Source organism: Etheostoma spectabile, chromosome 22 (assembly GCF_008692095.1).
Source record: "Etheostoma spectabile isolate EspeVRDwgs_2016 chromosome 22, UIUC_Espe_1.0, whole genome shotgun sequence".
NCBI classification, from domain to species: Eukaryota; Metazoa; Chordata; class Actinopteri; order Perciformes; family Percidae; genus Etheostoma; species Etheostoma spectabile.
The window spans coordinates 21,052,927-21,066,780 of record NC_045754.1 but is presented as its reverse complement, the minus strand read 5'-3'; the positions used below and the strand labels follow the sequence as shown (position 1 = coordinate 21,066,780).

Genomic DNA, 13,854 nt, shown 5'->3' with positions numbered 1-13,854 from the left:
ATGTTTGCTGCTCTGCACTTCACACAAAGGACTTGTTAATTAAACAGCGTTTCCAACACTGTAGCGTGTTCTCTCTCAGCATTTCTGATGAAGTTTCTGTCTGAGTTGATTTGTCTGTTCACTGATTGTGCTCGTCTCTGCTCATTGTAACTCGCCCTTTACTTTTCTGTATTTCAAACAAGTCAGTTGTTTCAGCTGAGGAAAGCACACAGGACGCTTTTTCCTGGAAAAGACCAGACTCTGGATGTGGCTTACATGACCACATTACATCACACATTACATTACATCACTATAGCCTGGTCCTACCAGACTCTGGGACATTTCATTTGTATGGAGAGCCTGGCCACTCTCCATTGACAAATGTTAACTTTGTTGAAGGCGGGTCCTCTGTTGAAATTTAAAACTATTGGATCTGCCCAGAGCCACACCGGATCAACCATAACCAATCACTAACGTTTGGCCGTGACGTCGGCTTAGCATTGCTAATGTTAGCCTTAGCTAACTCCTTCACCACTGACGGAGCGAGCTGGAAAATCTAAGTTTTCCCAAACCTCATGGGGCGGGTGGGCCACAACATCATGGCCACCAACAAAACTCAGCAAAGATTGTTGCCACAACGGACCCAATGGCTTCGCTCGCATCTTTTTCCACTGCCGTTAGTTTGGAACTCATCGAAGGTTACCAAACCTCAACGTCATCGTTCTCAGCCACTCCATCTGTTCGCTGATTGGACCGCCAATTATTTGGCCGGAGAAAACCTGCGAATATACCGCCAACCCAGACGGAGTACTGAAGGGAAATGCAAATTGAACGGAAGTACGTAGGAGGGTGGAGCCAGGCTAGAATCACTTTAGTTCCAGAGGAACAAATAGCAGAATCCACATTTATGTTAAGCAACTTTATGTCTTAATGTCATTAATGTACATAGCCTCGACAAGCAGATGGAAGTATAGCAGCTGATGTTGCAATGCCATTATTAAACTAGACTGTTAGACTTAAGTGCCTGGAAAAAAATGAGCTACTGGCCTCACTAAATGAAATGTCGATTTGTGAGTGTAGCCGCTCTGTCCTTGCCTTTGCAACATCATTCTTGGAGCCGCAGTCCTGCCTCCTTTATCCCTGCCTCCTTTATCCCTTCCTCCTTTATCCCTGCCTTTTTTATCCCCCGGGCATACTAAAATATAGCTTTGAGAGGTGACAGAAAACGTCTCCTGTTTTATTATGTTGTGCTCTGTCTGCAGCATTTATGCTTTTTTTTTTATTTCTTTGGGAAAACTTTTCATTCTCTTTTCTCCTCTTCCCTGCTCTGGGCTGTTTCATTTCAGGGTCCACTAATAACAGCCATCCGTCAAGTGTAAAAATAATCAACAGCAGGGCTCCACATGCGACACATTAGTATACACAGCCAGGTACACTGCCAGCGAATGTCACTGTAACAAATCCCTGTGATGGATTGTAGGAATGTTGGGCTGGTTGATCTAATGTAGACCTCCTAACACAGAGCTGTAAGGCTGTACTTTTGGAGCTCCTTAGAAGCTCTTTTGGTCATGTGAGTGCAGGATGTTTTCCCGTCTCGGGACAGGACATGGTGGTCTAGGCAGACAGTGTGTGGTGTGTGTTTGGTAATACACACACAAATGCGTCCTTTCATGGATGCATTTGTGTGTGTATGTGCATGTATGTATGGGGCAATGTGGGAAAGGGCACAGATGTCTTCAAACTGCTGCTTTTTTATCAATAATTATTATAGAATGATGACATTTTTCAATATAATGGACTTTAAGGGGAATATCTCAACAACTTTTAGATGGATCACCATGAAATTTCTGAAATTTACTGTGGCTCAGTATTCACATTCTTGCAGAAATATGTGGAGATACAGTGAAACGGTCTATCAGCATTTATCTTTCACCAAGCTTTCACTCAAGTAGCACTTGTTGTCACGCCGCCGTGGCTTTTGACTTACTGTCGACTGCTAATTGTAATCTTGTGCACACATGCCTCATCTTAAGACAAAAAGTGGAAACAAGATATTATGACTTCTGTGTTGTACCAAGTGAATTAGCTGAAACTGAAAAGTTGGTGTACACACATGAGTCATCAGAATGGGAATATGTTATTTGTAAAGTTCAGGTGAAGTTTCCTTTACTCATTCCCCTCCATCCTCTTGTCCCTGTGGGCTTTTCTTTGATAAAAGCTCTGCTATTTTCCAGTGATGAGTCTGCAACACTGCACTGCGTTTGGTAGATGATGTCGTTCAATGATAATGGTGTTTTAAATATGAAGGTAAATATGGGGCAAAATGTGAGAGCTCGTAGATGCGCTGTGAGCACTTGTAGAATATGATTTGAGAGCTTGTAAAAAAAAAAAAAAATCTGTACTCGTATTTATTATTTTTTTTCTTCTTTTCCAGTACAACCACAAGTCAGTGATTCCAACCTCTGGAATCTGTCGCTGCAGTGTGCTCTCTCGCATCACACAGCGGCGAGTCTGCGCCCTCGACTTTTGCAACACTAATTTGCAAACTAATTTGTTTAGTCTGTGGAGCTCTGAGCCAACAGGACGGTGGGGGGGCAGCAGGGTTTCTATCGCCAGATGAGGGACAACTCTGTCCGGCTTATTTATGTAGCATGAAAGCTAGAGTTAGCTAACTAGCAGCCAGCCCGCTTCTAAATACTGTAAATACCTTTAAATTATCTCAACACTTTAAACAGTCCAACTGAAACAGTGGCGGTGAGCTCCAGGTCCTGCAGCCGCGGACAGACCGCCATCAGTGGGGCTCGGCCAGCGTGGAAACATCGCTGGAAAGCTTCGCTGACGACCTTGACTTGACCTAATCTGATCTCCAGCGGGACACGGAGAGCTCCGGACCCGGTAGCAGCGGCACAACCCCCCTGGAGCTCACCGCCAGTGTTGGTGGAATAGCAAGCTAGCATTAGCAAACTAACCCACCAGCACACTTATAAATAAATACAATTTAATTTAAAAGGCAAGCGTTATACCCACTGATGGCGGTCCGTCCGCGGCTGCAGGACCTGGAGCTCACCGCCACTGTTTCAGTTGGACTGTTTAAAGTGTTGAGATAATTAAAAGGTATTTACAGTATTTAGAAGCGGGCTGGTTGCTAGTTAGCTAACGCTAGCTTTCATGCTACATAAATAAGCCGGACTGAGTTGTCCCTCATCTGGCGATAGAAGCTCTGCTGTCCCCCCGTCCGGTTGGCTCAGAGCTCCACAGACTAAGTCCACAGATACAAATTAGTTTTGCACCAAATGTATCGCAAGAAGTGTTGCAAAAGTCGAGGGCGCAGACTCGCCGCTGTGTGATCAGAATCAAAATACTTATGATGCGAGAGAGCACACTGCAGCGACAGATTCGAGAAGTTGTAATCACTGAGTTGTGGTTGTACTGGAAAAGTGATTGAAGTGAAGAAAAAAAAAAAAAAAAAAAAATATATATATACAGTGGTGTGAAAAGTGTTTGCCCCCTTCCTCATTTCCTGTTCCTTTGCATGTTTGTCACACTTAAGTGTTTCGGAACATCAAACCAATTTAAACAATAGTCAAGGACAACACAAGTAAACACAAAATGCAATTTATAAATGAAGGTGTTTATTATTAAAGGTGAAAAAAATCCAACCATCATGGCCCTGTGTGAAAAAGTGATTGCCCCCTGTTAAAACATACTATAACTGTGGTTGTCCACACCTGAGTTCAATTTCTCTAGCCACACCCAGCCTGATTATTGCCACACCTGTTTCACAATCAAGGCATCACTTAAATAGGAGCTGCTTGAAACAGTAAGGTCCACCAGAAGATCCTTAAAAGCTACACATCATGCCGAGACCCAAAGAAATTCAGGAACAATTGAGAAAGAAAGTAATTGAGATCTATCAGTCTGGAAAGGGTTATAAAGCCATTTCCAAAGCTTTGGGAATCCATTGAACCACAGTGAGAGCCATTATCCACAAATGGCAAAGACATGGAACAGTGGTGAACCTTCCCAGGAGTGGCCGGCCGCCCAAAATTACCCCGAGAGCGCAGCGACGACTCATCCAAGAGGTCACAAAAGACCCCACAACAACGTCCAAAGAACTGCAGGCCTCACTTGCCTCAGTTAAGGTCAGCGTTCATGCCTCCACCATCAGGAAAGACTGGGCAAAAATGGCCTGCATGGCAGAGTTCCAAGGAGAAAACCACTGCTGGGCAAAAAGAACATCAAAGCTTGTCTCAATTTCTCCACAACACATCTTGATGATCCCAAGACTTTTGGGACAACATTCTGTGGACCGATGAGACAAAAGTGGAACTCTTTGGAAGGTGTGTGTCCAAGTATATCTGGCGTAGAAGGAACACTGCATTTCATAAAAAGAACATTATACCAACAGTAAAATATGGTGGTGTAGTGTGATGGTCTGGGGCTGTTTTGCTGCTTCAGGACCTGGAAGACTTGCTGTGATAAAAGGAACTATGAATTCTGCTGTCTACCAAGAGATCCTGAAGGAGAATGTCCGACCATCTGTTTGTGTACTCAAGCTGAAACGAACTTGGGTTCTGCAGCAGGACATGACCTAAACAACACCAGCAAGTCCACCACCGACTGGCTGAAGAAAACAAAATGAAGACTTTGGAGTGGCCTAGCCAAAGTCCTGACCTGAATCCTATGAGATGTTGTGGTATGACCTTAAAAAGGCCGTTCATGCTCGAAAACCTTCTAATGTAACTGAATTAGGACAATCTGCAAAGATGAGTGGGCCAAAATTCCTCCAGGACGCTGTAAAGCCTCATTGCACGTTATCGCAAACGCTTGGTTGCAGTTGTTGCTGCTAAGGGTGGCCCAACCAGTTATTAGTTTAGGGGCAATCACTTTTTCACACAGGGCCATGATGGTTTGGATTTTTTTTTCACCTTTAATAATAAACACCTTCATTTACAAATTGCATTTTGTGTTTACTTGTGTTGTCCTTGACTATTGTTTAAATTGGTTTGATGTTCCAAAACACTTAAGTGTGACAAACATGCAAAGGAACAGGAAATGAGGAAGGGGGCAAACACTTTTTCACACCACTGTATATATATATATATATATATATATATACAATATATATTTTGCAGGCTCTCAAATCATTCTACAAGTGCTCACATCGCATCTACGAGCTCTATCATTTTGCACCATATTTACCTTCATATTTAAGCTGTTAAGAAGAGCTGTGATGCTGTGATCTTTTATTTTGTTTTTGTACTCTACTTCCTGTCCCGCACTATCTGCCATGTGCCGAACAACTCCCAATGTCCACCGGTTGTGGACATTGGGAGTTGTTAGTTGTTAGTCTTTCATTCTCTTGTTTTCCCATTCATTCATAATCTTTTAAAACTGTTAACCGTGCCTCTCTTTTGAGTTTCAGAAACTTGAATTTTGCCATTTCTGAGTCCAGAAATTAACTGACTTCTAATTAATCTATCAAATGAAATGTGTGTGGTCAAGGATTTAGCTGGTAAAAATGGTAATTGTTAGATTTATCTTTACTTCCACACGTTTCCTGACTATAACCACTGGAATATGAGCAGATGGGATTTATTGCTAATAAGGTGTTTCTTTACATTAAAATCTTATCAGTGCAGCTTTAACTCTGGCCCGCTCCTTGATATCGCATGCACTATTCAAATGAAAACACAGCGGCTGCGTGTATCTCGGCGCCATGTAGCAGTGCTTTGGCTGTGCTTCCACCCAATATAGTCCCAAATTAATATCTGCCTAGGAAATCATCTAGTCTTAATGTGCATTGCTATTTGTACTCGTTGTGAATACATAAGTAATTAAGGTTGTTGTGTTTTTTTTGTTGGCTCACTTTTCCTCACAACATGCTAACCGGCAACATGTGATTCCATTCACTTCGCTAAGCTAACTAGTGGCGACGCTGGCATTGTTGCACCTGGCTAAAACTGAGACAAAGACTGCGTTGGCCCCCGTATCTACAGCTAGGGGAGACCGTGATAAGCCCTATTTCAACAAACGGTGGTGTGTTCCTTTAAGTGATACAGTGCTGACTGCCATAACACCGATAACATACTTTCACAGAGGTGCAGGGAGTTCATACCTCCGCTGTGCTCTGCCGGTTTTTTTACCAAAGGTGAAGCCCTAACGTCGACCCCTCCATCGCGACATTCCAGTGAATCCCTTAGCATGACAACGCCCATGAATTTTAAAGCAGGTCCCTTTTTCAGTCTCATTTCCTTTTTTCCACTTTAAAAAGGCCCACAAACCAACTCCCAGTACTTTCGGGGATTTTGTTCGTGATAATTTTGATTTTTGATGACAATAAATTTTTTGGGTGTCATTAAAAAATTTTTAAAAAGGGGCAAAAAAAAAACCCATAGCCCATAAAAGCAACACTTTTTTACACCGGGGAAAACGTTTGTGTCTTTAAACAAAATAGGTTTATCATATTTTCCTCTGATTTTTTTAGTAATTCAGACAGCTAACGTTTAGCCCCCAAACCCGACCCAGATGCTGTGTGTGTGTGTGTGGTGTGTGGGTTGGTGTGTGTGTTTTGGGGGTGTGGGGTGTGTGGTGTGTTGTGTGGTTTAGAGAGAAAGAAGGGGGAAGGGCTTTTCACTCAAATGTTTCTGTACTTTTTTTAATAACTTTGACCCGTTTTGCCCCCCATTGTCCGCTTAAATCTACGTCAAAAAAAATTTTAAAAAAATTTTTTAAATTTAAAATGTTTAAAATTTATTAAAAAAAAATTTTAAAAATATTTTTTATTTTTATTTTTTTTTTTTAAAAAATTTTTAAAAAAAAAAAAACCTCAAAAACAAAAGGGGGCCCCGCCCCCACACAACCATGCATTTACTTTTAAAATAATTTTTTAACCCAGACATTTGTGCCTTTTTTTAAAAATTTTGGTCGTGTCATTAAACCGTGGGCGATGTTTTATCCTTTTAAAACGGAATCTGGTGCTGACAAGCCGGGCGGTGCCGTGCTGGCCAAGGGGGGATACCCCCCCGGTGGGGACCTCAGCAGGCCTAAAACCACGAAAAGGTTCCTGTCGGGGGTGAGGGGCTACCCAAGCCACCTCAGACGGCCCAGGCGGCAGTCAGCAGCGGCCCAGCTAACCACAATAATAAAGACATTTCCCGTTCCCAATGTAACTAACGCTTTAAGGGGATCGTTTCCTCTTCTCCGCAGGGGGTTCGTGCATTACAGGTTCAGGCTTTTCCCGGTTTCAAAGTGGGGCAAGGGGGGTCCTACTGTATTTGCGAACGTGGTTTTTTTTTGAAGGGAAAAAAAATTCAACTTTTCCAAATCATTCAAAGACTTAAAGTCCCTCCTTCCCGGGATCTGTACAGAATTTAACAGTAGGGTTAAACACAATCTGACATATAAATGGTCTCGTGATGCAAGCACTTCATGGAGCCAAGTGTAGCTGCTAACTAGTATGCTATGGGGAAGGAAAAATCATTTCAACCAATTCAACCTTTTGTTTTCAATATTGATAATCTCCTGGAGAAGAGACAGCGATGATTTACGATTTTTATCCATACTGTATGTAACTTACAGTTTAGCTGACAAATTTAACTAAATATTAACAATGTTATTTGAATAATATTAAAGGCAATTCTTACAGTTTTATCTATTACTGGCGGGATGTGCAACAGCCTAAGTAAGGCTCCTCTTAGTCGAATGGTAACAATTTTTCATACAAACAAATTATGTATTTTTAAATGTTAAAAGTAGACTACGAGGTTATAATTCTATGATGGCTGACAAACGTATATAATATCATGGTATATATCATCATATGGCCCAGCACTCTATTTATTATTGTATGTTTGTGCAGTCTTACACGACCAGGTGATGGATTTCCTTTGCTGTGGAATGGGCCTTTAGCTTGCATCCAGCAAACACACACAAGTGCTTTCTCAGAGGAGAACTATGGGAATAAGAGCACTGAGTTGTATCTTCTTTTGCTTTTGTTCTCCATCTTTCTATAGGTGTGTTCATGTGTTTTCTGCAGGGCTTCTGTAGTAGTAAGTGGAGGAACTTTAAACGTGTCTGGCTTAAATCCACACACTGACCTATTCCCTCCACTCTTTGTTCAGCCCACCTCCCTAACAATGTGTAACCCCCTACTTCATTTCCTCTCGGCTTCCTGAAATGCAGGAAGTTGGGCGCTTTCGTCTATACCCCAGGTTGGAGAAAACTGGGGAGGGTGGAACCGTACCAAAGGTCACTGACACCGGCCATCTAGAGGGACACTCCCGGGGTTTGTGGCCAGCCTGCTTCCTGTGTTAAAAATGTGACATCACCAGGCGCCTCTCTAAATGCTTTAGGTGCAATTTTAAAGACAATTCTTATCACTCAAAACAAAATGTTAGCTTTCAACACTTATTTGTGACTGGTTTGTGTGTCACGCATATGTGATTGCATCATGTGGTGCTGCGCACTAGTGTCACAGTTAAACAGTGCGTGTGCAGCGTTAATAATCCACCTTCAGTTCTCCTCCACTGTTCTTTGCTTCTTCCCACACACCCATCTTTTATTCAGCACCGTGTGCCACTTCCTCCTACATCATGGCAGTATGTATGTGTGTGTGTGTGTTTGTGTGTGTGTCCTTTGAGGCTCTTTAAGTGGCTCTCAAACACAAAAGGATTATAGTTCAAAAGAGTTTGGACACAATAGCAGTGGTTCACATGTGTAACCTGTAGTGTACTGAAAGAGGCTCTGTGATCTGAGCTATGCTCTGTCGTCATCATTACATAGTGGGTTTTAATGGCAGAACTATCCGGAAGTTTCAACCATGCTCTTTTTCATAAGGTTTTATTCAGAAGCTGGTTGACCTTTTCTTCTTAATTTCCTCTCGTCCTTCTCCCAATCTGCTCTCATCTCTCTCTCGCTCTCGCTCTCTCTCCCTCTGTTCTATTTCCCTTTTTCATATCCTCTGTTCATCCCGTCCCATGTCAGTTTTCTTTTATCGTTAGCTCTCGTTTCTCTTCTCGCCGCCTCTGCTGTTTTCTCCCTCTCTGTCAATCACATATCCAACCTGTCACTGTCATCCCTTCATTTTCAGCTCCTTTGACCTTTTCCCCCTTTTCACCCTTTTCTCTGTCATTATCAGCTTGTCACTCTTCTTCTGTCTCTCCGTCTCTTAGTATCTGCTTCTCCTTCTCTTTTTTAGTTTATCTGGTGTGTTGGTCCTTCCCGCCCCTACCTATTTTACTGCGGGGTGTTTTGTTTGTGGTGGTTTTAGTTTTTTTTTCCCCTTTTGGTGGGTTTTTAAAAGTTCCCAGTCGTATTCCAATGAAAACATTGATAAGCTTAATCTTTTAAAGGGTTTGGTTGGATATTAAATTCTTCTTCCTTCACCGGCCCAAACCATAAAAATTTTCTGAAACCTTGGAGGTTAAAAACCAATCAAAGTTAAAAACCCAGGTTTTCTCTTTTTTCATTCCCAAAGGCTAAAAATGCGGCTTGAAAAACAGGGGGTTTTTGCTATAAGTAATAGTAAAAGCTCCATTTCTCCTCGGGGGAAATTTAAACCGGGAAAGGGACCTGGGGACAACAAAAAGGAAAAGATGGGTGTACGGGAAAAAATTTAAAACAAAAAAAGCCCTTCTCTTGGAACTTGGGAGGGGCATTTTGTTTTTTTTGATTTTTTAAACGGGCTAAAACAAGAATAAACAAATATAAAAAAATGCCAATTTGTACCACCAGTTACCAAAAGGCGTCATGGTCTTTTGGGGGCCATCAGGGGTTTTAAAATGGACGTGTTAAAAATAAAAAAAAAAAAACTTCAAAAATGAAAAATTTCAAAAGGTAAAACTTTAAAAGATCAGCCCCCCACGCAGACAGCGGTATTCGCCCAAAATTTAGGGGAAATAGAAAGGGGAAATTTCCCCCAAATTTTTGACCGCTGGGTGTTTTCTTTTTAAAACCATTTTGTTATTTTTGTCATTTTGGACGTAAGTCGATTTTTTTTTTTCCCCCGCCCAAAAAAACAAACTAGGTCAAAACTTTTTTAAGGGAAAGGACTATTTTTGGGGTCACTGTGCCTAAGGCCCATGGCATAAAATTTATTTATGGGGTTTTTTTTAAACTTTAAATTTTAGGGCCCCAAGCCCTTTAATGGTTTTCTAGAAATGGTGCTAGGGGTTTAAAAAGTTTTGAGGGAAAATTAAAAGCTCAGATGGGCCCCATCCCGGATTTTTTCATGAGGTCATAAGGGGGAAATTACCCCCCCCTTTTTGCTGGGAATTCTGCACCAAGGGTGAATTTTTGGAAAAAAGACCAGTACTGCTTAGTGGACCACTAGTTATTAAAAGAGACTCAGAACAGTATTAGGGGACCACTAAGGTCTATATAAAAGAGATTTCCCAGATACAATTAGGGGACCACAAAGGGTCTATATAAAAGAATTTGGGGACCACTAAGGTCCATATAAAAGAGACTTCAGATACAGTATAGGGGACCACTAAGGTCTATATAAAAGAGCCCTCCAGATACAGTATTAGGGACCACTAAGGTTATATAAAAGGACTCAGATACAGTATTAGGGGACCACTAAGGGTCTATATAAAAGAGACTTCAAAATACAGTTTTAGGGACCACTAAGGTCTATATAAAAGAGGACTCCAGATACAGTATTAGGACCACTAAGTCTATATAAAGAGACTTAGATACAGTATTAGGGGACCACTAAGGTCTATATAAAGAGACTTCAGATACAGTATTAGGGGACCACTAAGGTCTATATAAAGAGACTCCAGATACAGTATTTTTTGGACCAAAAAGGGTCTATATAAAAGCAATCAAAGAGACCATGTCATCGGACCTTTAACTGCGGCCATATTGTTACAGGGATAGTCAGTGGTGGTGTCTGTCATGTAAATATAGATATTACATCTTCATCTGTACTGGTTCCTTTAATGTGTTTTACTTTGTTGTGTACTGAAGTAGCATATCACAGGACATGGTAAAGATGCGTTTGGGATAATTAATTAAGGACTGTTTTTGTGTAATTAGTGTTACTTTGTTTAATAGACCAGACCAAGCAATGCCCTCTTCCTTCCAGCGCTGCCGCTTCCTTCCACCACCTATGTTAAGCAATTCTGCTGTTGCAGTAATCCTTTCAGCATGTCTTCTATTTATTATTTATTTATGTCTTCTATTTATTCCATACACGAATCTTGCAAAAAAACAACAACACTAATAGTCTATTTTAAATGAAATAGAAGGCATTTTATACATGATATAAATGATCTTATTCTGATAGATTGATAGAAAATGCATCCGCTGCTTGCCAACCTTTTCAAATGTTTTTCTGGAGGTTCAAGTCACCTGATTTTTACATGATGTGATATCAAAACCTGTCTATCCACTTCTGTCAGGAACACTCCTCATAGATTTAACCATTTATTGCAACAGTGAAACAGGGAGCACAATGCTGAAACCCCCTGTACACAGGAGTGGGCCCAAATCAAGACATTAAGAACATTTGAAACTTTAAGTGTTAACACTCCAAAAAAGGAAGGTGGAGGCTGGGGTGGTGAAGGCTAGCTTTGCCAGCAGCTGCAGTGTGAGGCAGCATAGGTGTAGCAATGAATGAAGAAATAAATTTCAGACATATCAAAAAATAAAGCCAACGAAACATCAAAGAAATTTACAAATAAGTCAAATAACCACAACATTCAATAAATAATGAGAAACATTAACGAACATAGACATGTGTTGATGGGAGAATGGCTGTGATTGGTGTGGGACTGATAAAAATAATAATTCAACTAGTGGGCATATGACTTCCGTGTCGTGCATAAACTAATGCAAGCTTAATAATATTTATTTAGCAATAAACATCACTACTGTTTGTAATTTTTTTTTTCCTAAATTACATAATAATAATAATAATAATAATACATTTTATTTAAAGACGCCTTTCATGGCACTCAAGGACGCCGCACAGGGAATTCATAAATTAAGAACAGCAAAACAAATACATACAACAGCAAAACAAATACTATACAACAGCAAATACTATACAACGCAAACAAATACTATACAGCAAAACAAAACCAAACTATACAACAGCAAAACAAATACTATACAACAGAAAAACAAATACTATACGCAAAACAAATACTATACAACAGAAAAGGGGGAGAAAAGACATTTAGGTGGAAAACGCAGTTATAACAGATTGTTTTTAGTTTTGATTTGAAATGGGGGAATGAATCATGTTTTGATTGGGGGGGTAGTGAGTTCCCGAGACGGAAGCCCACTTGTTCCACACATTTACTTCTGTCTGAAGAGAGAGATTGTCAGAGAGGAGGCAAACACACACACACACACACACACACACACACCCACACCCACCCACACCCACACCCACACAAAGACACAGTGGCGTGGCGTATATCTGCATTTGGCCTACTCTCCCCCGTGCTGCTAAGCCAATGCATTAAAAAGGTTAAAATGGGTGGTGGCAGCAACAGCAACAACAACAACATCCACCGTGTACTGAGGAAGTTAATCAGCTGATTTATAGACCACTGCCAAGGTAAAAGTCGTACCTGTCACACCAAACATTTTGAAAAAGGCAATGGCCAATGGGCAAACAGCAACACTGATTGATTAGATTGATTAGATTAGATTTTACTTTATTTATCCCACGACGGGGAAATTCTGTCCCTTACAAGTAGCAGCAAAAGGGAGCAAAAACAAAAAAACAGAAAAACAAAACAATAACACACAAACAAGTAAGCACGAAAGAAATACAAGGCAGAATACAGGCAAGAAATAGACAAGAAATATGGTAGACTGAGTAAGTAAAATGCCGTCAAACAAAAGGAATTTTTAAAATGCGGTTGCCATGATAGAGAAACAATATTTCGGTGTAAGTGACGTTTATATTTAAAAAAAAACTTATTGGCCAAGCTGGACTTTTAAACACTGAGTGACACAGGGACTGACCTTCTGCCAGAGTGTCATCATCTTTTTTTTGTGATTTTTTGCGGTTTTATTGCCGGCTACTTTCTAATCTGGTGGGTTTAGACGAGGTGGTGTGTGGTGTGTGTGTGTGTGTGTGTGTGTGGTGTGTGGTGTGTGGGGTGTGGGGTGTGTGTGTTTGTGTGTGTTGTGTGTGTGTGTGTGTGTGGACAGACCATGATCTTAAAGAAATCTTTTCCTGCCAGGTGGGTTTGCTTAGCACATCGATTTACAAAACTGCGATTACACAGCGCTGGTGCAGCCAACTGACAGCTCTTTTTCCATTGACTTCAGTCCATTGCAAGAGAGGACGTTAAACCCTGAAGCCAATCCCACACGTTTAGCCTCAGAATGGAAGGTTTCAGTTCGCAATGTGGTTTAGTTACGCTGTGTTTTTATTGCTCACTCTTCCCTACATGCTGATGGTTACTGTATATTATGTTGAATATCAAATGTTCCAGAAGTTTAGCTTGGTGGTTGATGGTGTTGTTGGTGGTATACAAACTAGTTTGAAATTAAACTCATTAATTCAAATGTCTAATTTGAATGCTGCTGCCTGTAAGACTAATATTTTGTTTCCTTATTTTTTCAGATCTGCCCATGGAGTACAACCCCTCAGATCATCCCCGGGCCAGCACCATCTTCCTCAGCAAGTCCCAGACTGACGGTGAGCGTTATTAGCACCTTGCATTTCTCCCAAACTTGCTGTTGATACTAGAGATGTTCCGATTCCGATACCAGTATCGGAAATGCCTCCGATACTGCCGAAAATGCTGGCATCGGTATCGGCGAGTACTGGAGTACAGGCACCGATCCGATACCACATAAACTATTAAAAATAGGAATCTATTTACTGGTTAGCTCCGTTAGCTC

The 13,854-nt window shown here is 41.1% G+C and overlaps 1 protein-coding gene across 5 annotated transcripts in view; it reads left to right on the top strand.

Moving 5' to 3' along the window:
• The window catches only part of ccny (cyclin Y), a 61,408-nt gene that overhangs the window by 19,702 nt on the left and 27,852 nt on the right, over positions 1-13,854 (top strand). For all 5 annotated transcript variants that reach the window (XM_032503591.1, XM_032503594.1, XM_032503592.1 and 2 more), the window contains one exon: positions 13,574-13,648. In XM_032503591.1, coding sequence (XP_032359482.1) covers positions 13,574-13,648 — 75 coding nt within the window. The remainder of the gene's footprint in view (positions 1-13,573; positions 13,649-13,854) is intronic.